Genomic DNA, 26012 nt, shown 5'->3' on the forward strand with positions numbered 1-26012 from the left:
GGGAATTCCCTGGGTGCCTGGACTGTGATCTAGAAAGGGATTTGTGGGCTCTGAGCAGCCATTTCCTTGGGCTTATAGACTCCTTGCCCTGTGGAAGTGGGGGGCCCAGTCCCCCAGGTCTCAGGGAGGTGCTGCTTCTGTTTGACAAGGAGTTTCCTTTGGGCAGATTTGAAATGAGGACCATCTTGGATCACCAGACGCACTTTCCCAGAGTTTTGCATCTTGACCTCAGTCCCAGTGGCCAACCATGGTGGGTGACCTTGTCCACAGAGGCCCAAGGGCTTCCTTTGCTAGGCCTGCCCCCTCCATTTCTCAAGTCCCCACGAGAGTTTGGCCCCAAGCTCCCCTCTCCTGATGTGGCTGTGCAGCTGGGTGTATGCTCGCTGAGGGCACTTGGACCTCACTTTAATTGGTCTGACATTTTGCTAAACAAATAAATCAAAACTCAAACCAAACAAAGAGCCCTTATGGATTTAATTGGCTATGGGCTTTGTCTAGAACCCAATCACTGGTGCCTTCACAGAGTGGAAGAGAGTCTGGGAGGTCCAATGAGACATGTCTAATAAGGTCACCTGCTGGACAAGAGGATGGCCGAGTCCCGGGAGGGCACTGCCACGCGATGGCTGCCTCAAAACACAGCCAGCCTCCTTCTGCCTGGGACTAGGCAGCTTGGCTTTGTACCTGCCTCTCGTTGAAGAATTCTCTTTGAAGATGCTTTATTTTTTTCCCCATGTGTCAGTTGAAGGGGGAATTACTTCCTCCTCCTTTTGGTCATTATCTCTCTTCCTTTTTTAAAAAATATATTTTAAAAGGGAGATAAAAGGTAGCTCTGTGGACATGGTATTTTATTCTGTTAATTACATTTATTTTCAACCAAGTTCTGGGAGGTGGTCTGGTGCCTTGAAAAGACTGCTCATGCTGCTAGAGTCATAGCTAGTCTGAGCTGGAAGAGAACTGGGGTCATCTAGTGACTAGATCTTAATTCAGGCCTCTCACTGTATGGGTGAGAAAACAGGCCCAGAGAAAGGAAGACACAGCTCACAGATGCAGAGCCAGTGGGTCTGAGCCAGGACTAGCACCCAGCCTTTTTACTCTGTCTGTGTTCCTTCTACCAAACCATCAGTCCATAGAAGTAAGTTCTGGCCTCAGCTGGGACTATACTTAGCCCAATCACCTTGATCTAACCTCTCACATTCTCTGAGAAGGAGCTATTGCCTACCAACTTCACAAGCAAGGTATGGGAGGGAACAACTTTGTAAAGTGCTGTACATGCAGGTGGCAATGCTGGACTGTATGCTCATGCACTCGTGAGTTCAACCTACACCAAGACCCAGGGAGGAGTGGGGACCGCTTGGGCCTGGTTGGTTGCCATCAAAGATGTCCAAGGACTTGGAAAACCACTTGCCTGCTCTAATAAACCCTTAGCTCCCTGCGATCCTGAAAAGGGTTCTGCATAGCAGTTTTCCAAGAACTAGCTTGGGAATTCCGACTCCCATCCAGATCTTTGGACCCCTGGAACTCTTGTTTGGAGCTTAGTGTCAAGCGTCAACTCTACATAGATAGAAAACATTTAGCTTTCTAAAACATTCTCCCCACCACTCTCTGCCAGATACCTTGAGTTCCCTCAACATAGGACATTCACAGGCCTTCCTGTCTCCACACTGTGCTGTTTCTGCATCCCTGGAAGGGCATGACCTCCATCCCTGCTGGCCCTTGTCCAAATCCTTCTCATCCTTCAAGCCCTAATTAGAGACTATTGCTTTTGCGAAGCTTTTCTTGACACCTGCTTCTTCACCCCCAGAGTTAAAATTGATGACTCTGTCTCAGATTCTTTCTGTATCACCTTGCTTGTAGCTTTTTAAGGCATTTATCATTTTGTGTATCATAGTTGTTTTGGGTGTCTGTCTATTTCCTCTTCAAGATTCTAAATTCTCTGAGAACGGCAGCTCTGTCTGACTCAGCACCAGGTTTCTAGCACCTAAAACTAATGACTGCTAATTATCGAATGTGTATTTTGTGCCAAATACTGTATTCATTCCTGTAAGTGCATGGTCTCATTTAGACCTCACCAATGCACAAAGTACTACACAGTAATTCCAAACTTACAGGGGAAGACATTAGGGCTGACAGATTGTTGTCCTGGACCCCACAGCTATCCGGTGGCAGAGCTGGGCTTTGAACCCAGGGCTGTCTGGCTCTAAAGTCCGTGTTTTTAATCACCACGCTTTATTGATCTATTTAGTGAGTGCTCAGGGAGCACCATTAAGTGAGTGCTGAGTTATCTCTGGAAGCTGCAGGGATCAATGGTATAGACACTCCCCAATAGAAGCCAACCACAAACGTCCGATCTGACACTTGGAGGATTTCTCTGCTGTTATGGTCCCTTTGATAGATGTATTTTCTTCCTTCTGCTTGGGCAAAGTGGGGATCAAGATCAGTTTGCTTTCCGAGAGTTCATAAAAGTGTGAGATCTGGAACGGTAAAGTTATTTTGGGTCAAAACTTTCCCGAGTGTGTTAGGGGCATTGAGGCAAACCTTGAAATTGGCTTTGCAAATGGTAGATCTTTCTGTGGCTGGCTCTGCAAGTGGGCGATGGTATGGGCGTTTGAGATGGACTGAGGGATGACGAGGAGTGGTTTCCCCTGCTGAGGGCATGGGTGACCGGGTCCTGAAGGTTCTACCTACCTGGGTCCTTTAAACTGAAATCAGAATGGGGGAGTGGGAGAACTGCTATCAGGTTGAGGAAAAGGAAAGGAGGGAAAGAAAAGAGCAGGCAAGGAGAGAGGCTGTGCAGGGCAGTAGCTGGGGCGGGTTACTTGGAACAGGCACCTGCCTCAAAGCAGCAGGAGGCAGAACAAGTGTTCCAAAGAAGGCCAGGCACGCCAGCGGTCCACCCAGTGCCCACTTCCACCCCCCTGACAGTGTTGCATTGTCCCAGGAGCGTCCTCTGGCAGCCAGATACAGCGCAGAATCATGCAGGCTGCTACACAAAGACAGTCAGCCCCTCCAACCCCAGACAGGGGCCCTGACCCTGGCAGCCTCCATGACCGCTGCCCTCCCTGCAGCCTCCAATGTGCTCGGCCCTGCCTCTTCCCCTCCTGCTGGATTCTGGGTGGCATGAGGGCCTCTAGGATGGCTGGGGCAGGTCACTGGGGAGAGTGGCGCCGGAATGGGAAGGGTAATTTGTGACAGGAAGGGTGTGAGAAACGGAGGATGTATCAGAGGGAATGTGTGCGTGGTGAGGCTGGAGAGCAGCCCATCTGAGGGCCTCGCAGGAGCCATGAGTGGGTGCTGAGAGGTGCTGCGGGTGATCGGAGGTGCCCTGAGTGGGATGACATGACCCCTAGAGGTGGAGAGACAGCAGCTGTAAGAGAGGTGTGTCACCGGCCCTACCGGGAGAGAAGTGAGGGAGCCCACCAAGGCCTGCAGATGAGGACATGGGGGAGGAAAGGAAGGAGGAAGGCAGGTCCAGGTTCTGCCCAGCGGTGACTGGCATAGTAGGAAACTCCTGCCATTCCCTTGGGAAGACAGGGCCCCATAGGTGAGCCCCAGCGCGTGTCTGGTGCGTGAGGTTTTGTGCAGCATATGTTCAGGAGGTGGCCCTGGATTTACCAAATATGCTCCTTCTGAACTTCTCAGAGCGCTTTGCAGCTGCTGCTGGGTTGCAAAGTGAGGACAGTATAGAAAAAGTCCAGGCCCGCCAGGGGAGGTGGTTCGCTCGGGAGCACAGGGCATCAGCGACCGCCTGAGGCACGCGGGGTCTCCTCACACAGCCCAGCTCCTGACCACTGTGTCCTCCGGCACCCGCGACCCCTGCGTCTCCATGGAGCAACCACCTGCCACAGAGCTGGCAGCTCAGTGGAATCCCCCAACTTGAAGAAAAAGGCAAAGAACAACAACAGCGAAAAAGCATCTGAGTTTGGAAGATGAGGAGGGTTGCAGAGGTGCCTCCTCTTCCCCCGCCTCGCGCAGCCAGAATTAGCCAAGCTCTCCCAAGCTCAGGGATGTAGATTGATTGCCTGGTTTTATTAAGGACAAAGTGCTTTTTGATAGTGTGAGGGAAGCGGCTCCCCAGGGCGGGGATTCCGGCTCGGAGCTCCCTGAGCATCGATCGATCGCTGGGGCTTCCCTGTCTTGTGCTGAGCTGAACGCAGGCTTTGGCAAGTGCTAAAGAAGCTATGATTCTTAAAGGCGGGCACTCTGGGGAGAGGCTGGGCAGACCACACGCGGGGCTCTGCCGTCAGCAGGCTTTCCCGCCCACACCCTGGAGGGACTGCCGCTACGAATAACAAAGCTGGCCAAGCCATGAAATCTTTGCCGGGCACTTACCATACTGGTTGCTTCACTTACACCATCTGACTCGCTCTTGACATGAAACGTAACAGGTAAGGCCCTATTACGAGCCCTGCCCCCTGTCCATAGTGTAGATCAGGAAAATGAAGTAGCACAAGGCCAAGTATGCTCATCAAAGTCCCAAGGCATTAAGTCCTGGCTCCCAGATTCATACTTGGCCGGGTCAGACAGTAACACTCAGGCCCTTATAGCCATGTCTTGACATGGGGCCAGATGGACATGGCCCTTCTGATGTGATTCCCAGGGACCCATTATACAGACCCCTGCAGTGGAAAGGAAGAAGCTCACCCAGTAAGGATGTCTGTATGAGACTTCAGAACATCCTGGGATAGCAAATAAGCAGTGTCATTCTAAGGCCGTTGAGGCCTGCTCTGGGTGGGGGGATTTAGAAGCCGTGGGTACAGCACCGAGTTGTAATGAGCTGCATTGGTCCTTGGGCTTTTCCAAGCAGCTTCCTCTTTCCATGATCAGTTCCTACAGAACTCACAGCAATTTTGTGAGATCAGCGGGCTGGGAAGAGAACCCTCGCACAGGTGAGGAAACTGGAGCCCAGAGAGGGGAACTGACTCTCCCAAGGTCACTCAGCTCATCAGGCTGATCTGGAATTGGAACCCAGGTTTTCTGACCCATAGGCCCTTCTTCTACATTGAGTATATGGTATTTTCCTTTCCAAGCCACAAACAGGTTGTACACAAGCAAGTGTATATTAACCAGCAAAAATAAATGGTTTGCTAGGATTATTCAGATTGAATCGCCAATCTACAGACCAAAGTAAATAGGATGCCACATGATATTGCAGCAGAGCAAATCACGAGCTTATTATGACCAGGGTGGGGGTGAGTTGGGGCCTTTCAGGGTGAGGCCCCTGTTTTAGATGACAGTGCCTTTTAATTCCCCCTCTGAGGGTCCCAAGCCCCCCTCTGACTGGGAAGCCTTCCTTCCTTCCCTTTATAGATAAAACAGTGGAGACCAAGAGAGTAGGCAGGGAGAGTGCAGAGCCGGGGCTTGACTGTGATTTGGGGGTGCTGGGGGTCTGTGCGGGGGCAGGACTCACTCTTGACTGTGAGGAACATGGACTTGCTGATGTCGGTGCCTACGCCGTTGCTGGCCTGGCAGAGGTAGTAGCCGATGTCCTCTTCTAGGACGTGGCGGATCAGCAGCGAGCTGTTGGGCAGGATCTGGATGCGGCCAGTGAGGGGCACAGGGTGGTACTGCTGGGGGTTCCCGCTCCCTGGAAGGAGGCAGTTGTTAGAAGGGCTGGGTCTGTACTGGGACATAAGCTGAGAGTGTCCCAGGAATGGCCCTGACACCTCGCTCTTGCAGATCGAGGGCTGTTTTGTAGCAGAGCTGAACCATCCCCAAAGTGCTGAGGCCACACAGCTCCTGGCGGACAACAGGAAAGATTCCCCCGCTCCCAGAAGATGGGCCTTGCCCCAGCTCTGATTCAAGGAGACTGGGTTGGGAGCCTCAGCTCAATGCCCACTTTGACACTGGCATGGAGCTTCTTTGGGGTGAATTCCTTGGAGAGGAAGAAAGAGCTGTCTTTGGGCCAGTTGGCTGCAGGTGGAGAGAAGATTGAGTCTTTGAATGGCAGTTGTCTGGTCTTAGGCAACCAGGCCTGGGAGAGAGGCCAGCATCCTCCAAGGGGGCCTGTGGGCACCCCCTGCCCCTCCATTCCCCAGTGTCAGTCACGAATACAGTTTAGGATTGGGCCTTAGTCAGAAAGCGAAGGCATCCTTGGGATGAAATTGGGCTCCAAGAAGGACCCTGACCCCAGAAAAGGCTGACTGGTGAGAAGCAGGGGCTTCCAGGTCTGGGGCCCCAGGGCAGGGTTGGGTAGGGAAAGCAGGTGTACACTGAGTTCTGGGGCGGAGGCAGGAGAGGAGAGGTCACGTCCTGGGGGACAAGAGGAAATAGGGAGTCAGCATGATGGCTGTTCCCGGTCCACAGACCCCCGGGGGTGGCTGAGGATGACTCCGGGTGAGGTGTAGCCTGGGGTCCGCTGGGGTGCAGACCCAAGGACTCCCACCCAGGGCTAGGAGTTGCCTACAGGGAACAGGTTCAAATCCCATCAGAGCATCCTCCTTTCCCCATCCCTGCCCTTCTTGGAGATTCTGGCTGGGCCAGGGGCTTACCCTTGGCATGCTTCCACATGACCTTGGGCGGGGGGTAGCCGTCCACCGAGCAGTTGAGCACACCAGCTTTGCCGTAGATGCCGTCCTGGTTGTTGGGTTGCACCACAAATCGAGGGGGCACTGCAGAAAGAGGGAAGGTAGGGAAACAGACCATTTCAGTCTCTGATGGGTCTCCTAGGGCTTGGAGCACCTTCTGTTTGAGGTCAGCCCTGCCTGGGCCATTATAAAGTTGGAAGCAGGCAGCTTCTGAAACCCGAGATGCTGAGATCTTTTGTCGAGTACTGGGTAGGGAGTTGGGAGTTCTGAGTTCCGATCCTGCCTTTGCCACTGACTAACTGAGCAAGTGTCTCTCTGCTCAGGGCTTGGTTTCCTGCCCTGGAAAATCAGAGGTTTAGGCTCCAAGATCATCTTGAAGGGCCCTGCTGGAGCCCACCTTCCATAAGCCTGTGATTGGAACTGGAAATCTAGAGACTGCAGTAGCAGCAGGCAGAGCTGGCTCCTCCCTCCCCCGAGGCTGGCCTGTCCCTGCTTACCACGCACGATGAGCTGGCGCTCCCGGCTCACGGTGGCGGCTGCGTTGCTGGCGATGCATGTGTAGTTGCCATTATGCTTGAGGGAGACGCTAGAGATCTGCAGGGAGCTCATGAATTCCTTGCTCTCGATGGTCACGCCCGAGCCTGAGATGATCACCTGTCCGTCCTTCCTCCAGGTGATGCGGATGGGCATGTCCCCCGAGGACACCACACAGGGAATGTAGAGCAGCTGGCCGATGGAGGCGGGTGGGAACTCAAAGGGCTGGATCAGAGGGGGCACTGGGAAGGCAAGGGGGTGCTGCCGTCGGGACCCTGTGCGCCCTCGCCTGGCCGGCAACGCTGCCTTACCTGGCGCTCTGGGTTGGGCCTTGAACAGAGATCCCCTGGGGAACTGGGGCCTCGTTCTCCTACATGCAGGGTCTCCTAATGGGGCCTGGCTCCTGTCCCTCTGCCTGCCCAGGCTGGGACCCACTGTCTCTGTTCAGGGCCTTGGCTGGCCTGGATTCGCTTTGACTTTCCCATGTGTCCTGGAATTTGATTCATGCCTGCTGACCTCTGCTCACCTTTCCCTCCAGCTTCCTTGCTGCTCCTCGGCACCCCTGTACCCACCTTCTCATCCCAGTGATGCAGCTCACAGCTCTCTGAGGGCCTGGGATACAGGCGAGGTGCCCGGTGGCAAGAGAGGAAGCGCAGTGCTGGGACTGTCCCCCATGCATGTCGTACGGCTGCTCATCTGAAGCCAGAGCACTGAACTCTGGGTCTTCCACAGGGTCCTTAGCCACCTCACCCCTCTCTATTGTCATCGAGTGTTAGGACAGGCGAGTGGAAGCTCACATCACTGTGCAGTTGCTTTATACACATGATCTCACCGGATTCTCCTACCAATAATGTCCCCATTTTACAGATGAGAAAACTCAGGTTCAGAGCAGAAAAGAAACTGCCCTAGGTTGCCCTGGTCATAAGATATACCCATGGGATTTAAAACCTGGTCTGCTCTCCAAGTCCACGTCTCATCACCGTGTGGCTTGGTTGCCTCTCTGAGAAAGCCCCAGACATGCCCAGACAAGAGGTAAGAGATCACTTTTTTTTTTTTTTTTTTTTGAGATAAGGTCTTGCTCTGTCACCCAGGCGGGAGTATGGTGGCATGAACATGGCTGACTGCAGCCTCAACCTCCTGGGCTCCCATCTCAGCCTCTCAAGTAGATGGGAACGCAGGTACACACCACTGTGTCTGGCTAATTTTTATTTTTATTTTTTTTTAAGAGACAGGTGTCATTATGTTGACCAGGCTGGCCTCAAACTTCTGGTCTCAAGTGATCCTCCCACCTCAACATCCTCAAGTGCTGGGTTGACAGGCAAGAGCCACCACACCAGGTCCAGAGATCTTTTTGTCTTGTAGGAGAGCTTCCTTGGGTGGCAGGAAAGAGCAGAGAGGAAGCCCTGTCTTCTGCAGGACAACCAGTTGGTTAGATGCTTCTGGGCAAAGCACCATCCACCCAGCCTTCCTCCTGCTAGAAATGCAGCCTGCACCCCCCTGCCAACACTGCCTATGTCTTAGCCCCTTGGGGGCCTGTCTGGAGCCTGAGTCGATGTGAGATGGATCCTCCTTTCTCGGCTCCGGCTAGAGCATCAGCCATTATCTTTATGATAACTCAATTAGGCTGCAGCGACTTCCCCAGCAAGTGGGGGACAAGAGAGTGAAGGAGCTAGACAATTAGCTTAACAAGGATGAGCACCCAATAGATGAGATCTCCTTTCTGCAGTCGAATAATTAAATTACAAGGCCGCACAGTCCTCTAGCTTTCTCCCAGGCACCAGCCCCACCCCTCCCTGGAAGCCTGCTACTCTCCACCCTGGGCCCATCTAGAGTGGCCACAGTGGGGGATGGGCTCTCGGGGGAAGGATGGATGGCATCAGATGCATGGCCCTCTGCCCTCAGGGCACCCCTGCACTTTCAGGGCTCGGAAGGGAGCTGCCTGCAGGGAGCAGCCAGGTGTGGACACAGAAAAACCCAGGCAGCCCTTTGGATCCTGGGAGAGTTCTTGATCAGGAGCTGTAGGTCCAGAGGAAGTGATATTTAGGAGGGTTGTGGCCTCTGTGACCCTCAGTAGGGCCCTCAGCTGACCCTTCCAATGTCATCTTCCACCTCGCGCTCACTCCAGCCTGTGCTCCCACCAGCACGCCGTGAATGCCACAACCCCACACCTCAGCCTGCCTGGGCGAGCACCACTGGGCGTCTGTCCTTCTCATCCCCCAGTACATGGGCTCCTCACCTACCAGCTGGCTTTGATCCATCTTATTCCAGATCCACCTGGAACCTAAATCCCAGCCAGCTTTTCCGGGGTTCTGGTCATGGCCCGGACCACCTCATCCCAGTCTCTGGCTGCCTCTTTTCCTGGATTAGGACTCTGCCCCCAGTGTTCTGAGTGGTTTATTGGGCCTTAGACATCTTCAGATAGATTTCTCTTGGGTCCTGACTCTAGCAGTGGCCCAATGCCCATTCCTGAGACCTCCCCGAGATTTCTCTTGTTGGGCCTCTGCTGACCGCCCTCCTAGTCTGTGTGTGTGCCTAGGTCAGATCGAGGCCTCCCAGCTCCCTTGGGCTTTCTGATGGATTGTAGCAGAGACCCAGATGTGCTGCCCAGTTTGTTTCCTTGGGCCTAGAAGAACCAGTTCTGGCCAAGTCCTCCTGCTCACAAAGGCCTCCTGGGAAACTCCCCTGGGAAACTCCCCTTTATCCTTTCAGATCCTGCTCAAATGCTACCTCTTCTGTGAAGCCCACCTTCCTTCCACACAGCCCTGCAGACTTCGGTCCACACCTGGATTAGGGCACGTATCACATGGCCGTCAGGGTAACTGCATTGCCCCTCCCTGGGGTAACTCCCTGTATAAGTGCTTATATAACTAGGACTTATTCATCCAGCAAATGGTAGGTGCCCAATGAATGCTTATCGGGTGAGGAAATGAACGAACATGTGTCTGAATATCATTTCCTAGGGTGACCTCAGAAGTTCACCTGCGAGGGGGCGGAGGATGTGGCAAGCACAGGCTGGGGGCTCAGCCAGAATAAGAGGGAGCTCTGTGCTGCTCCTCGAGATGCTTTGGGGTTCTGGAACCTTGGTCCCTTGGTCCCTCCTAGGGGCCAGGCCCTTGCTGTCACAGCACCAAACAAGCTGCTGTGATTTGAGAGCTCTGTGTATGCTTGAACATGAGCAAGGGGAGGGTGGAGGCAGTGACGAGGGGCTGGAGAACAGGATGTGTGGGCAAAGCAATGTGGGACAAGGTTCTGCAGAGCTGAGAGAAAGCTAAGGGGCTGTGGAGTCTGGAGGGCCAAGCCCGGGTACAGACGGCCAGAACACCACGTTTCCATCGAGGCCACAGCCAGTGGATAGAGACGGTGAAATCAGGTGAGAAGGTTTAGTTCAGGCAAGGAGAAGACTGTCTCTCTCAGTAAGGAGGAATTTAGATAATGGAGCAAGTTACTAAGGCAGGTTAATTCATTAATTAACTAATTCATCTAATATTTATGAAATGCTGCTCTGTGAAGGCATTATGCTCCGTGTGGGCTGGGGAAAGTAGAAACACACTTCAGCTACAGAGAGAGCCTCGGGGAGCTTCTCATTTACTAGGGAAGGCAAGATACTTCCCCAAAGATGACTGGACAAGGACCGCCTGGATATGCAGATGCTGAGCTCAAGCAGAGGGCGATGTCATCTGGGGGGTGACTGCAGCTTCATGGAGGAGTAGAATTTGAGCTGAGAGTTAGAGGACACACATGCTTTCAAACAATAGATGGGGTGAAGGAGACAGAGGAGGCTGAGCCAAGGGGCTGTCATTCTTTCTGGTCTTCTGAATAACATCAACAGCTCAGAGAGGCCACTGAAGAAGTAGCCAACATCGGTCCTGGGAGTTAGACATGCAGCTGTGCTGGCCCCGTGCTCTCAGAGGGCTGTGGGGAGGCAGATGACCAGATGACCTCCCAGAGGCCCAAGGCAGGCTCCTCGCTCCCCTTCACCCCTGCTTCTGGGGGATGGGCAGGTGTGATGCATGGCTGGTGCTCCAGGCTAGTCACTCACATCCGGTCAACACACACACCGGGCAGCCTGGAGGGGGAAGAAAGCCCAGGGATCCTGGCTCCTCCACCAGCTCATTCAGTACTAGGAGTGCTGTGAGTGCGGTTTCCAAAGCAGAGAGTGAGGACTCCTCCATATATGTACATATGTACTCCTCCCCATATGTATAGGCTGTCCAAATGGGGCTGCCTTCTGACCTGTGAGTCAGTGGCGCCCTCTCCAGTGCTCAGGGCTAGTAGCCACATGTGTGCCTGGACATTTCCACCTCTGGGAAAGCCATCCTCCTGGAGGTGGGGTCTGACCACCTGCACCCCGGTTATGACCTGGGCCCTCTTTACTGTGGAGTCCAGCCTATAGATCTGCCCCCGAGTCCCAGCGTGTCCCCTAGCAGGCAGCTGGATGTAGGGGGCATGAATGCCTCACAACCTGGGGCTTTCTCTCCAGAAGCCCTGCTCTGGCCACAGTCATCTTTAGCAAGGTGCTGCAATGGCGAGGAGGCAGAGGCCTGAGTGGCTGAGAAGACACAGTGGTTGAGGCAGGCCATTCGGTGTCCAGTCACCATAAAGCTTTTATGGCCACTTGTTTGGGAGTGCCGCACAGAGGAAGGCGTGCTGACCACCAGCCCAGTTCATAAACATTTTATGGTGTCTCTCATCATCTCTCTCTGAGATGGAGCCTTTTATTTACTGCACCTGCTAGCAGAGTGCGCGCCGTGGGAAGTCGGGGCTTCTCTGCCCTTGCAGCATGGAGATGGGGCACTAGCCATGCCTGGAACCCAAAACGCCCAGTTCTGGACTCTGCTACCCATTCAAGTGACTGTGGGCAAGGCACCTCCTCATCAGCATCCTGTCTTACCTCAGTTTTCTCATCTGCAAAATGGAGCGGTTGGACCAACTAATCTCTAAAGTCAGACACTGATTTTCTAGTTAAAACAAGTCCCATATTTTAGGAATAACGACAACTGACTTAAGTTTTTTACACAACCCTCTCTTCTCAGGAAGCCCTTCCCGGATCACCTTACTGGACTTTGCACACCTCCCTCCCCTTGGCACTCTCAGCCTCTCTCCTGTTTGACAGGAGAAATCTCTGGGGTATTTGCCATAGGATCCCTTTCCTCACTAAAATGTAAACTCCCTGATGGCAGGGATTTTTGTCTATTTTGAGCATGGCTGTAATCATAGAACCTAAAATAGTGCCTGGAATCTAGTGGAGGCACAGTAGATGTCACTGAACGAATGACATTCGTGGTCATTATCCTCATCACCACTACCATCGTCACGAGCCCTGTCTGTCCCACGGGAGACTGCTTGCTCCTTTGTTACTGGCTCCCTTGGCTGAGGAAATAAGGTTGTTGGTAGCAGCTTTCTCGGTGTTCCTCTCCCAAATGGCATGCAGGCCATCTCCTCCTAGGGAGCCTGTTGTGCCCCTTTCCTGTGGATCCCAGTGAGGTTCCTTCCAAACCTCCACCTTCACCAGTAGCAGGCACTTGGCCACGTGGCTGACTCTCCCTTAAGCTTATGATCATAGAAACCCCGGACCCACTCGTAAGGGTGGGGGAGGGTCTCCGGCACATGCTCCCAGGCATACGGCAGAGGCTGGATGGAGCAGTGCTGAAGCTCAGCGTTGAGCCGCTAGGGAAAAACGAGGAAGGGAGGGAGGGAACGTGGGCGTTTGGGAGAGAGGGTGTTTGTGCGTGGGTGGGTGTGTCCCTCTTCCACTTGTCCTCCACAGGAGCCTGGCACCACCTCCCTGTCCTGGTCCTGCTCAGCCTGGGCAGAAAGCCCCTCTTGGCCTTGTTTCGGCTCAAGAAGCCCTCAGAGGCTCAGATGTAGGAATGGAGATGTTTCTTCACGGAGCCAATGCCAAGGGGCCCCAGTTGTAGCCCTGCCTTCCTAGTTAATTAAACATTCAGCCTGCAGGCCCAGAGATGCTTTTGTGCTACATTATTTTTCAGCTACAGGGGGCCCTAAAGTCACCACATCTAGGTTTGGTCTGTGTGCTCTCCTTTTAGCATCCTGCCAAGGATCTCTCTGGATGACCAGAGACAAATACCCGCCTCCCCTGCAGCCTGGCTCTCCTCTGCCAGCCAGTGTCACATGTGTCAAGGCACACACAGCCCCGAAAGCACCCTCCACCCTCTCTCCTCCCTGCTCCTCCCACTTTGCTGGGCCACAGCAGACTCCCTTGGGCAATATTTCATATAGTACCACCTGCAACCACCTTTTGGGCTCAGGAATGTTGCCTTACGGGAGGGCCCTGGTAGTCAACACACTTGTGTATGTGTAACTGCTGGCGTGCATGTATGTGTGTGTGTGCTCAAGTGTGAATGGGCTAATGTGTTAATTTGCTGCACGTGCATGCAATACGTACTAGGGTGTACACGCACGAGTGCTCACACACAGGTCTCTGCACACATGTGCATGCATGTTGAGTATGTGCTCCTGTTCTTAGCTTAGTGTTTGAAAAATTCGTTAGAAGACAAGCAGTCCCAGAAGGAATGGAGTCAGCAGTTGTTTTTCCAGCTCATGGAGCAGCTTGGGTTTCAGCCCCACCCTGCCCGCTGACCCTTGCCCTCACAGAGAGCTGGGGTGGGAGACTTCCAATTTTATCTCACATTTCCGGTGCTCTGTCCCCCCGTCCCTGCCCCTGACTTGCCCTTTTCTACTTTCTAGCTGTCTGCTCTGAATCGTGGGTGGGATGCCCTTCCTAGTCGGGCAGCAGCAGTGGGGTCTGGAGAGCTGCCCCCAGGCCCCTACCCTTCTCCCCATGCAAGTCAGGGCCCCTGCCATGCCCACGGGCACCTCCTCCACCTCCCTCCTCGGGTCGTTCTTGGAACAGCGCATCCGCTAATCAAGCAGTGTGATCATAATCAGCTCTGATGGTTCTTCTGCAAAAGTGCATTCCAATGAGGTGGGAGAGGGAGTCAGGGAAAGAATGGGGATGAGGGGGCCCGAGCTTTTGGAGTGGTGGGGACATGTCCCAGAGCTCCTCACACCAATGCTGCTGCTTGGTCTAGAGAGAAAACAGGTGACTACACCCCTCTCAGGGCTGGATTTCTGGGATTTTTCAGACCCTGAGGGTGGGGAAGGGGGAAGGTGTGCATACAAGCGTGTGTACACACACACATACACATATGCCTGCTATGCACAGCTTATGCTGGGTGCTGGGGATTCACACGTAGCCAGGGCATGGACTCTGTCCTCTAGGATCACACACACACACACACACACACACACACACACACACACCCCTCTCCCGCCCCCGCCCCCGTCCCCGCCTTCCCTCCCTCTCCCTGGGCTGCAGAGACACTGTCGCTCAGCACCATCACAACAGGCCCAGCGAGTCGCTGAGACGGAATGCATCAGATTCAATTCATTAGGACTGATCACTCCCTGAATGGGGCTGAATAATTGATGAACAGAAGCAGCTTTCAGGATGTTCCGAGTCCTCTGAGGCCCGCTGCAGCCCTGTTATTATTTTTTTTTAAGCCAACAAACCCGACCAAATGCTCGCCAGTGAGGGCGGGCGAAGGGAGCGGAGCAAAGGTTAGATGTTTTAATATGTGATGTTTACACTGTAAACTCTCGGTCCACTGCTTGTAGGGGAAATGGATACAGGCAGCCCGGCCCCGTGATGCTGCTTAAAGGAGGGAGGCTGAGCTGTGTACACAGCCACTAAGCTGATTTGTCCCAGATGTCGGGGAGGGGGGATGTGGCCTGGGGGTTGTGAGGTCGCTGGTGGCATGGCAAGGCCCCTGGGCTGGGCAGAGAAAGTGGCCAGGATTCCACGTGGCTCCCATGCAACAGCAGGGAAACGGGTGTTTGGCTGTGAGGCTCTTCTCTGTCCTCCCAGGCCTCAGATGGCCACAGTGAGGTTTCCTAGTAAGTCCTCAAACTAGACTTTGAGAGTCCACTTTTAGCCGGGAGCAGTGGTGGCTCACGCCTGTAATCCCAGCACTTTGGGGGGCCAAGGTGGGTAGATTATCTGAGGTCAGGAGTCCGAGACCAGCCTGACCAATATGGGGAAACCCCATCTCTATTAAAAATACAAAAATTAGCTGGGTGTGGTGGCATGGGCCTGTAGCCCCAGCTACTCAGAAGCCTGACACAGGAGAATTGCTTGAACCCAGGAGGAGGAGGTTGTAGTGAGCCGAGATCACGCCACTGCACTCCAATCTGGGTGACGGAGCAAGACTCCGTTTCAAAAAAAAAAAAAAAAGAAAAACAACAACAACAACAACAACAAAAAGAGAGCCCACTTTCCTGGGCTCAAAGTGAGGTTTCCTAGTAAGTCACTCCAGCTCAGCCTAATGTCTCAGTTTCAGTTCAAAGCACACATTGTCTGGCACTGTGATGGGTGTTGGGCACACGAGAGGCGTGTGACTCCGCTCCTGTGCACTGATGGCAGGAGCTCGGGGAGAAGTCCCCACCCAGCCTTCCACTGCCACTGTTCAGTAATTCCGGGGGCCACCAGGCCCTTCCACCGGATGCCCAGTGTTATCACATGCTCGAGGGTCCCCCACAAATGCTTCCTCTTCCCATGCGTCCCTCTTGCTGCCGACAGTGTGTCTGTTTCATGTCGCTTCCAGTCTTGGGCAAAGCAGTAGTCAGGGCATCCCCAGGGCTCTCCCCCGCTGCCAGGGCCCCCCCCCCACCCGCTGCCAGGGCCCCTTACCAGGCCTGGACCCCTCTTCTCTTTTTCTTCCTTCCATGAGCCTCCTGCTAGCTTTCCTCCCCTGGTCAACGCTATCCCTCCCTCTCTTGCCTTGGGGATACAGAGGGGGTTCTCCCCAGCTTCCCCTCCCCACTGCCCCGGGGTGACACAGATGTTCAGGAGAGGGAAGCCCCGTGGTGACAGGGCCCTCAGAGTTCTCAAGGACTCTTGTCTCTTCCACACCCTCCCTGGCAGTCCCAGAAGCTCTATGTCTTCATTCCTAAGGCAGCGCATGGAGCAAACGGTCCTCCCTCCAGCCTGTCCTTTCCCTGGCTCAGGGCCATTCTCAGTTGGAGCCCAGGTTCTGGAGTTATGCAGACCTGGGAAAGATTCTGACACCAGACGACAATTTACTTAACTTTTCTTTCTTTTTTTTTTGAGATGGAGTTTCACTCTTGTTGCCCAGGTTGGAGTGCAATGGCACGATCTAAGCTCACTGCAGCCTCCGCCTCCCAGGTTCAAGTGATTCTCCTGCCTCTGCCTCCCAAGTAGCTGGTATTACAGGCATGTGCCACCACACTCTGCTAATTTTGTATTTTTAGTAGAACCGGGGTTTCTCCATATTGGTCAGGCTAGACTCAAACTCCTGACCTCAGGTGATCTGCCCACCTCAGCCTCCCAAAGCGTTGGGATTACAGGCATGAGCCACTACGCCCGGCCTTACTTAACTTTTCTATGCCTCCACTTTCTGCCCCCAAAACTGGGGAGGAAATGTTACCTGCCTTAGCTGAGTGGGCAGCTGTGGGGTTGAAGACAGCAGTGCACGTGGAGCATGGAGCACCGTGAGAGGTGCACAGTGTGCCTGCCGCAGTGACAGTGGCAGATCGTCATAACCATCGCAGCCTGCTGCGATAGCCCAGGATGGTGGCTGGAGACCCCCAGACCTCCCTTCCTCCCAGGCAGAGCCCCAGGCTGAGGTCTTCATGCTTCTGGAACCTCCGGCTGCAGAGGACAACCTGTCTGCATATCCTCCCCAGGCCTGAGCCCACCCTGGCTCTTCACAAAGAGACATAAGCTCTTCAGCCATCATAGCCATGGCTGACTCGGTACCCAATCCCTGCAGCCTGGTTTTCACTGGCTTCTCCTTAGTCAAGCCTGGGGGTATCCACCTCCCCAGCCTGGCCCCAGAGCAACCAGGCCACCCTCCTCTCACACACCATCCAGACAGTCTCCAGGTCTGTCAGTCCCAAAGAATATATTTGGGGGCTTCAAAGACCTTCACAGCCCCACAACCAAAGAGACATCATTGACTTACATGCTCATGTATTTGCTCGTTTATATTCACTCATTCATTTGATCCACAGACTTCGTGAGTGGCTACCCAGTACCTGGCATGAAATACAGACCTCACCCAGGTGGGTGTCAAAGGCCCAGGAGGGAGGAAGTTTTTTTTTTTTTTTTGACACAGAGTTTCACTCTTGTTGCCCAGGCTGGAGTGTAATGGCTCACTCTCGGCTCACTGCAACCTCCACCTGCCAGGTTCAAGCAATTCTCCTGCCTCAGCCTCCCAGGTAGCTGGGATTACAGGCATCTGCCACCACGCCTGGCTATTTTTTGAATTTTTAGTAGAGACAGGGTTTCACCATCTTGGCCAGGCTGGTCTCAAACTCCTGACCTCGTGATCCGCCCGCCTCGGCCTCCCAAAGTGCTGGATTACAAGCGTGAGCTACTGTGTCTGGCCTGAGGGAGGAGGCTTTTAAGCACTACCCAGCACTTTCCAGGCCTGAAGCAGTACTAGAAGGTGGAAGGGTGTTCCCAGTCCTGTAGAAGCAGCCTGTGTACTGTGTATCCCACAGGGAGTCAGGGTTCCAAGTGTGCTCTCTCAACCCTGGCCTCCTGTTGCTGGTCTCTTGTGTGGGCCGTTGAGCTCCTGGGGGCAGAGGCCCCATGCAGCCCATCTCTGGCCTGGCCTCTCTCCCAGAAGGTGGCCTGCCTCCTCTGTCTGTAATTGACCCCCTCATGCACCTGGGGTGCATGCTGTCTTGTTCTGCAGCCCAAGGAGGAACCCAGATGTAGAGGAACTCATGGCCTGTGTCCACCCACAGTCTTCTGCCCTGCTCCCTTTTTTCTGAATGCCAAGCTGGGGCCTTTCTCGCTCAGGATTGCCTATTGTTGTCTGAGTCCTACCTGGCGAGGGGCCCACGCATGCTGGGTGGTCAGGCGGGCAGGGGCCCTGGCTGGTGAGGGGGGCCTACCTTTGACAGCCACGTGAACGCTCTGGCTGATGGAGAGCTGGGGCTGGATGAGGACGCTGCACAGGTACTCCCCCTCGTCCATGCCTTTCTGCACGTCAGTCAGCTTGAGGGTCCCGTTCTCAAACACCACCTGGCGGTGGTTGTCCGGCAGCAGCAGGGCATCCTTGTACCACTTGATGGAGTAGTAGGGATAGCCAATGACCCTGCAGTTGATAAGGGTGTCCCGCCCGGCGACTGCTGTGATGTTCCGCATGGCCCGGATGCTGGGGGGACCTGGGCAGGAGTCAGGAGAGAGGAGGAGGAGGAGAGGGGCATGTGCTGCCGTCAGCCAGGGACAGCCGGGCACCACCCTGCGTTGCTCTTCTCAGGCACTCGGCCCCTGAGACTATCAGGGGGCGGACATTTGGTGGGGGCACAGGGATGCCTTTTTACAAAGCTACAGACAGGGGCTGGAACTGGGGGGGTGCCCACAGTCTCTCCAGGACTCACTGTTACTAGCTTCAGAGAGTTGCAAACAGACGCAGTCTATACACGCCTGGGACAAGAGCCATTCCCCTAGTGAGACAGGGATAGGGCCAAGCTGCAGCCCCACCAAGAAGTGACTGGGCTTTGGGAGGGCAAGTTACTCAGTGATGGGGAGATTAAGATTTTGGGATTAAAGTGGAAAGGTAGAGATTTTGTTGTTTCCATTCGACTTGCTTATTTTGATCTCTTACCCAAAAGGAATTTAACTACTTAAAGACTGCAGGAAGGTCTCGCCAGCACCTGATGACTTTCGGTCAACAAGTAAATGTGTATTGTAGGCCCCTGGGAAGGAGCTGTGAAAGGGGTGCTGATAGTGCTGGCTGGGGAGAGAGAGTGTCCTGGGCTGGGCCTGCTGGGCAGACGGCAATCTAGGGGTTGGAATGGGAGTTCAGAGGCTACCAAGCAAGACAGTGCTCCACAGGGTACAGGGTGCACTCTGGGCTTCAGGTCCCCATCTAGAACAGGAGGGGCCCGACTGGGACATCTTCCAGGGTCCTGCATCTCTGTCTCCCTTGCAATTCAGAGGAGAGATCAGGAGGGTGGCCAGATGGGAAACCCGCACTTCTGTGGGGGATCCAAGGCCTGGTACAGGCAAATTTAACATGAAACTCCATCTTTGCTCCTTTTCCTACCCCTATGGCAACCAGGAGTGCCCCTGGATCAGTGCCCCTTCCCTTCCTGCTGTCCCCCTGCTCCTCTGCCCTGGGGTCAGGGGTCAGCAGTAGGGTCAGATGAAGACCAATCAGACCCCACGGGGCTACAAAGAGCTTCAGAGGAGACTGTGTTCTCACCACAGTGACTTGGAGAACTGAGATGTGGAGACGTTGCCCCTGAGGGCTCCTGTCCCCACTCTTGGAGGCTGCCTGCCTTGGGACAGCCCCAGCCAGGCTCAGCCTCTTACTCTTGACAGTGTGAGTCTTGTGGGAGAAGATGATGTCCTGGCTCCTGGTTGCTCACACCTCCTGGAGCATTTCGGGGGCTGGCTCAGTGGGAAGACACAGGGAGCACAGCTTGGGTGGGCACCCATGTTAAAGGTCAAGCCTGGTCCCCAGCCCCTGCCCTGTCTTGCCCTTACGAGGCCCTGGTGGGGCTGGCAGATACCAGCAGGTGTTTAGCATACTTAGGCCCCAGAGATATTTGGTGGGGAGGAATGGGCTAGAGGGTAGGAGGGGCTGGGCAGGTTGGATTTCTGGAGAGGAAGAAGGAGGAGGGGGAATGGGGGGGTGAATGAGGGTGAACTGTACCAGACACACACACGCACACAAGAATGGATGATGGCGCTTGAGGAGGGCAGGGAAAGGGGACGAGGGAGGGGAGAGAGACCTCTACTAAAATCAAAATGACGATTAATAATAAGTACTAATCAGCACAAGAATAATGGTAACCAAAGAGATGGCAAAGGAACTCAAAAACCTATTCTGATATTTAAATGTAGACAGGCACCTCTTACGTTTATTCGCGCCTGATATTCAGCACTGCCCACCGAGTTCCGCGCGGTGCACCGGTACACGCCCCCGTCGCGGATCTGGGGGCCTGTGACGTTCATGTGGCTGATGGTGGTGCCGTCCGACATGGTGTACTGGTTGGTGCGGTGGCTGCCATCCCGCACAATGGGCTCGTCGTCGAGGGCCCAGGTGACCGTGGGGGGTGGGGCGCCCTTGGCTGCACACATCAGTGAGAACTGCTCCCCGGGGTTGACCACCTTCTCGCTGAAGGACGAGACGATGCGGGGCGTGCCGTCTGCAGGGGGAGAGGACCCCCTTCAGGGTCACCAAGCCATGGAGAGATCGTCCCCCCAGCCAGCCCACCTCAGCAGGGGAGGAGGCAAAAACCAGCCGTAAGAGCAAAAAAGAACTTTTGTGTACATCAATTCTGCTATCCACAGCCCCAAGTGGTGCCAGTTACTGCTGTACATGGATTTAGGCTGTAGGGTTTGCATCCTCCCTCAATCACTTATTAGCTCTGGGTCTTTGGGCAAGTGGCTTAACTTCTCTGAGTCTTTGTCTCTTACGGAGGGAAGATGGGGATAACAGCAATCATGTTTATACCCACCTCATGGATATTCTGAGGATAAAATGAATTAATGCATTTCAGATGCTTCACACAGCGCTTTGTAATTTCTTAATAAATGCTGGTTCCTCTCAACTCTTCCTCTATTAATAAAGACACAAGCTCAGAAATTAACTGCTTAGAACTACATATGGAACCTCCTGGCCCTGTGGAGTCTGATTCCAGTTCCCTCTGCGTGGGACCTCCGGAGGGGGTGGTGGTGCTATAGGCCTGTTAGCCCAAGGCCTTAAGTCTGAGGCTGAAAGTGCACAGAGGCAGTGGCAGTGAGGAGCCTTGGCCGGGGCGTAAGTCTTGGCTAACAGAATAACCTTGGACAAGACAATTAACCTCTGTGCCCTGGCTTTCTCACGTGGAACACGGGGATGTAATTATTAACCCTGGCCATCCTTCCGCACAGGATCGTTGAAAAGGATTAAAATAGGCATTAAGTACTTTAAAAGTAGGCCAGGCACGGTTGCTTATGCCTGTAATCTCAGCACTCTGGGAGGCTGAGATGGGAGGATTGCTTGAACCCAGGAGTTTGATACCAGTCTGGGCAATGTAGGGAGACAATGTCTCTAGAAAAAAATGTAAAAAAAAAAAATAGTCAGGTGTGGTGGCACATGCCTGTAGTCCCAGCTACTCAGGAGCTGAGGCAGGGAGGATTGCTTGAGCTCAGGAGTTTGAGGCCGCAGTGAGCTATGATTTCATCACTGCACTCGAGCCTGGGCAACAGAGCAATGAGACCCCGTCTCTAAGAAACAGAAACAAGAAACAAACAGGAAGACAAATGTTTGTGTGGTCGGGGTGAGGAGTAAGGGCTTAGGTTCCTGGGTGCCTCACACCTTCAAGGAGTGTGGACCCACAGGCCGTGACGGGGACACCTGGGGAGGGTCCCAAACCTGTGGGGCTTGCTTGGGTTTGGCTGGCATCTTTGTTATGACAAACCCCTGGAAGGAACAGAATTGTGTTGTGTTTGTTTTGGTGGCAATGAAGGAGGAGGTGGGAAACCATTAACCTTGTTTGTAAGGACAGGGTTTCTGCCAGCTCCCACTGCACCTTTGTACAAATGAGAAAGTGGTGCCTCCTCTGTGTGGACACAGCCTAGTGCCAGGGCTCATGGCTTGGAAAATGAGGTGCAGGCTGGATTTCAGTCCTCACCTACCCTCTTGGCTGGGCAACATGTGCAGTGAACAACCTGAACAACCATACGCAGATGTGCTGGGTAAGGAACCCTGGGTGGTGGCAGCTTTAAAGGAGGAGAGAGAGAAACAAACAGGTAAAACCCAAGATGTTGGTGAGACACAGAGCCTGCCTTGAAGAGGTCTCAGGCAGGGAGAGGAATTGCAAGTCCAGAGGTTACTGGCACTCTTCCAGCCTCTGAAGAATCCTCTAATACGGAAATTCTAGTAATTTCTGAGGACAGAGACAGTATAGTATGATGGTTAAGAGACTTGAACTCAAATCTCTGCTCTGTCCCTTGGGCAGAGCTGTGTCACCTCGGGCAAGTGACCAAAGCCGCATTTTCCTCAAGAGCAAAATGGGTAACATCCTTAAAAAAAAAAAAAAAAAAGGCCTCAGCCCAGGCGGGAGGATCACTTCACTCCAGTTCAAAACCAGCCTGAGTAACATAGTGAGACTCTGTCTCTACAAAAAAAGAATAACGATAAATAAATAATAATAATAAAAATACATACATGCATAAAAAATTATCCAGGTGAACAGAATAACCTTGGACATTAGTGTGGTGCAAGGTGGTCCCTGCCCACAGTCCCAGCTACTTGGGAGGCTGAGGTGGGAGGACTGCTTCAGCCAGGGAGATTGAGGCGGCAGTGGGCTGTGATCGCACCACTGTTCTCCAGTCTGAGAGAGAGAGCGGGACACTGCCTCAAAAAAGAAAAAAACATAAAAAAGATTTAACTATAAAAAAGGACCTCCACACAGGGCCCTTAGGGCGAGATGGTGCATGGGCCTGGTGTGTAGTGAGCACTGGGTAACGCCTCCTGGCATTGCTCCCACCTCAGCAGGAGGGAGGGCATGAGTTCGGCAGCCCTAACCTGCCCCACCATGTCCTGGCGCCCCAGCTCACCCTCGAGTGCAATGATGGCAAAGTCCTGGGCGGTCTGGGCCTTGCGGGTGGCGAAGCACTGGTAGGCCCCAGAATGGCTCTTCTGGGCCGAGGTGATGAGCAGCGTCTCGTTGCTGAGCCCGCGGATGGAGATGGCCTCGTCGGGCAGCACCAGCTCCGTGTTGCGATACCAGCGGATGGTGAACTCCGGGGAGCCCGTCAGGGCACAGGAGAGGATGACCGTGCTGCCAATGCCGGTCTTCAGCTTCTTTGGTGTCAGGGTCACATGAAGGGGATCTGGGCCGGGCCAGGGAGACGTGAGGGAGAACGGTGGGGGGGGGGGGGGGGAAAGAACAAAAAAAGGGCTAACTGTGAGTGGAGTGTGGCTCGAGGCAGTCAGGGGTCACGAAAGGCCCAGGTTCTGCCTCCAGACCCCTTGTGTGGACTGGGACCAGGGAATTCCTCACTCAAGTCCTCAGTTGACTCATTTGTTAATGGCAGGCTCAGACTGAGGGATCTCTTGGTACTTGTTCTGATGGCCTGTGCTCCCCTGAAACGTGTCCCTGTGCCCGGTGAGAGCGTGAGGCTCCCTCTGGCTCACTGAGGAGGGTGGAGACTTGACTGGCTCGTTATCCTCCCTGCCACCCATCTCAGAAACCAGGGGGGCACCCCTGGCCCAGCAGGCTGTCTCCCATACTTGCAGAGATAACCCGTTGCTACGTGCTGCTGGTCTGATTTCCTCTAGATGGATCTGTGGACCCCCTGTTCGGCATCGCCCTGCATCACCCCACTGCAGGCCTGGAGCTCCCAACCTGGATCCACACGGCAGTACCTCCCTGCTTCCCCCTAGCTGTTCTCCATGCTGCAGCCGACCACTCGCTGCTCAGAACTTCCATGCGTCCAAACAATTCAGCATGGCATTTGAGGCCCTCAAGGCCCTAAGGGCCTGACTCTAGGGGTTCAAAGGGGTTCCGTTGTCACCAAAGCCATAGGTCTTTAGAGCACCAGCAACCTGCCTGTGATTTCTGCATACCCTGGGCTGTTTCTGGCCCCAGGGCCTCACCTAGAGCATTCTTTGCCTGATTCTTACTCATTCTTCACATGGTATCACCTCTTCCAGGAAGCCTTCCTGGCGTAACTCCCTCTCCCAGGTTGGGCTAAGTGTCCCTCCTCTACCCTCCCCGTGTATAACTCACACCACACTGAGCACCTTGTCTCTTCATCACCTCTTTTGTGTCTGTCTCTCTCTCCCTCTGGACCGTGGGCCGCTTGAGAGCAGGGTGACATCTCTCAGCTTCATCGGCCTACCATGACCTGAGTCATTGCTGATGGTCTAACTGGCTTAGCAAGCCATTTGCAAGCTCCAAACTGACCTCTCTTTGATCTCTATGGGCTAGAGGTTCTGTATGTGGGCTCAGCGCACTGTATAGCTTGGTACCCCATGTGAGGAGGCCTGCAGGAGAGAGGAAGATTGCAAGCTCATGTGGGCTGGGTACAGCCAAAGCAGACATGACTGCATGCTTGGTTCTCCCTGCTCATTTCCCAGTGCCTCTGCCTGCTGTCCAGGAAATGTCAGTGCACACTGAGGCAGGTGGCGTCCTGCTCATCCCAGTCACCAGCTGGAGCTCCCAGTGCTCTGCCAGCCACTGTCTCCTCACTGCTCCTGCATGGGCTTGGCGCAGGTTGGGTGGGGGCCTTCATGGAGGAGTAGGGGCATATGGAAAGCATTGCTTTCCTCTCCATGAACCTGGCAGAGAGAGGCTGTAGAGAGGCTAGAAGATGGAGAAAAGTCACGCTGATTCCCCTTGAACCTTGGTGGTCCAAACAAGCCTGCTGTGGGGAGGGGTAGGGGGCTGGGGATCAGAGAAGATGCATTCAGGGTCAGCGTGGGCATGTACACATCTGGAGGTGGTGACTTGCTGTGTATCTGTGAGAGTGTAATTGGATATGGGCATGTGACTGTGAAGGGATTGTGTAGCTGTGTATGTGTACGGGCACCGTACATGTATGCATGTGTACATGGGGAGGTGGGCAGGTGCATTTTCAACATGTGTGCCTGTGTCTGTGTGTGTCTCCGCTTGCCTGCAAATACAGGTGCAGGAGCTGTGAACACTGCATTTACCTGCAGGAAGGTTTGCTAATTTTCCAAGGATTTGAGGGTATGTTGCCCTTCTGACCTATTTAGAGAGAGAGAGAGAGAGAAAGAGAGAGAGACAGAGAGAGAGAGTATGTGTAGAGCAGGAGGGTGGGAAGGAGATGAAGGTAATATTGGAATAAACTTTTTCAGACAGTACTTAGGGCAGGAAGGGAGGTGCCAGTCCTGATCCTCTGTCTGCTCTGCTGTCCAGGGCTTGTTTATATGAGAGGAACCCCCAGGTCCACTGAAGTAGGGCTTTCAGCGTTTTAACCTAAGCATTTGTGCCGTGCACTGCCATTCCAGAGCATTTCTTGGGGCTCTTTCTGTTCTTCCACCTTGACAGTGAATTTGTGTTGGGAGGGCACTTTTCTGGGCACACTCCAAATCTCAAGACTCTCTTGACGGCAAGGAAGGAGACTCAGCCCTTATCTGGGCTGGGGGAGTCAGACACTAGGCCCGGGAGTGGGCTCTGCTGTGGTTCTCTGGTCGGCCTGAGGGTCTGTAGCCCTGCTGCCCTATGTTCGCAATGGGTGGGAGGTGGGAGAAGAGTTTCTTTGGTCAACCAGGATGGGAGGTGGGATCACCTCCGGATGGTCTCTTTCCACTGCCCACATTTAATGACCCTCAAGATGCTGTTGGTAATGACAGCCTCATTCCTGTCCCATGAGGCATGGCATTTCCTCAAGGGTCTCCAGATCCCAGCCCCACTGCAGCCTAGAGAGCAGGGAACTCAGAGTCAGACTCTTGGCGTTGGAGCTAGAAGGAACCTCTTCATTTCACAGATGGGAACCCTGAGACTGGGTCACACAGGAGTGGACAGGGGTGGGGTAGGGGGAAGGGATGAGCTGGGCCTCACAAATCCTCATCCAGAGCGCTTTCCAGGGCATTCACCCATCTGCTTCTACCCTCTCTGCCTACCTTGGGGGCTTCTCAGCAGCGGGGGTATGCTAAGGCCTTGGACCCCAGAAGGGGCAGGAGGAGGAATAGGAAGGAACCAGGGTTGACATCCAGCTGGAAGGTCCTGGCAGAGATGATTTGCTTGTTTATGGCCAGTTTCTGATCTGATTAATCTGTGCCCCTATCAATGATTGTTAAACATCCTGAATGTCACCCTAGGATTGGGATGTATGTCCTCTCTAGTGGATTGACAGCTGCCTTCCTTCCCTTAGTTCAGATACTGCCTCCCTATAAGACCGGAAGCCCTGCCCTCATGGCGAGCACATCACCATCA

General features: G+C 54.0%; 1 protein-coding gene across 3 annotated transcripts in view; it reads right to left on the reverse strand.

The window, feature by feature from the left end:
* DSCAML1 (DS cell adhesion molecule like 1) overlaps nucleotides 1-26012 on the reverse strand; it is a 374167-nt gene that overhangs the window by 72192 nt on the left and 275963 nt on the right. For 2 of the 3 annotated variants that reach the window (XM_023208329.2, XM_031936684.1), the window contains exons 6-11: nucleotides 22666-22941; nucleotides 19971-20267; nucleotides 18003-18275; nucleotides 7022-7300; nucleotides 6489-6608; nucleotides 5408-5584 (exon numbers count right to left, since the gene is read on the reverse strand). In XM_023208329.2, coding sequence (XP_023064097.2) covers nucleotides 5408-5584; nucleotides 6489-6608; nucleotides 7022-7300; nucleotides 18003-18275; nucleotides 19971-20267; nucleotides 22666-22941 — 1422 coding nt within the window. Of the gene's footprint in view, nucleotides 1-5407; nucleotides 5585-6488; nucleotides 6609-7021; nucleotides 7301-18002; nucleotides 18276-19879; nucleotides 20268-22665; nucleotides 22942-26012 lie in introns of those variants that run through there. The other variant, XM_031936685.1, reaches the window with a different exon arrangement.

Source organism: Piliocolobus tephrosceles, chromosome 13, assembly GCF_002776525.5.
Source record: "Piliocolobus tephrosceles isolate RC106 chromosome 13, ASM277652v3, whole genome shotgun sequence".
NCBI lineage: Eukaryota > Metazoa > Chordata > Mammalia > Primates > Cercopithecidae > Piliocolobus > Piliocolobus tephrosceles.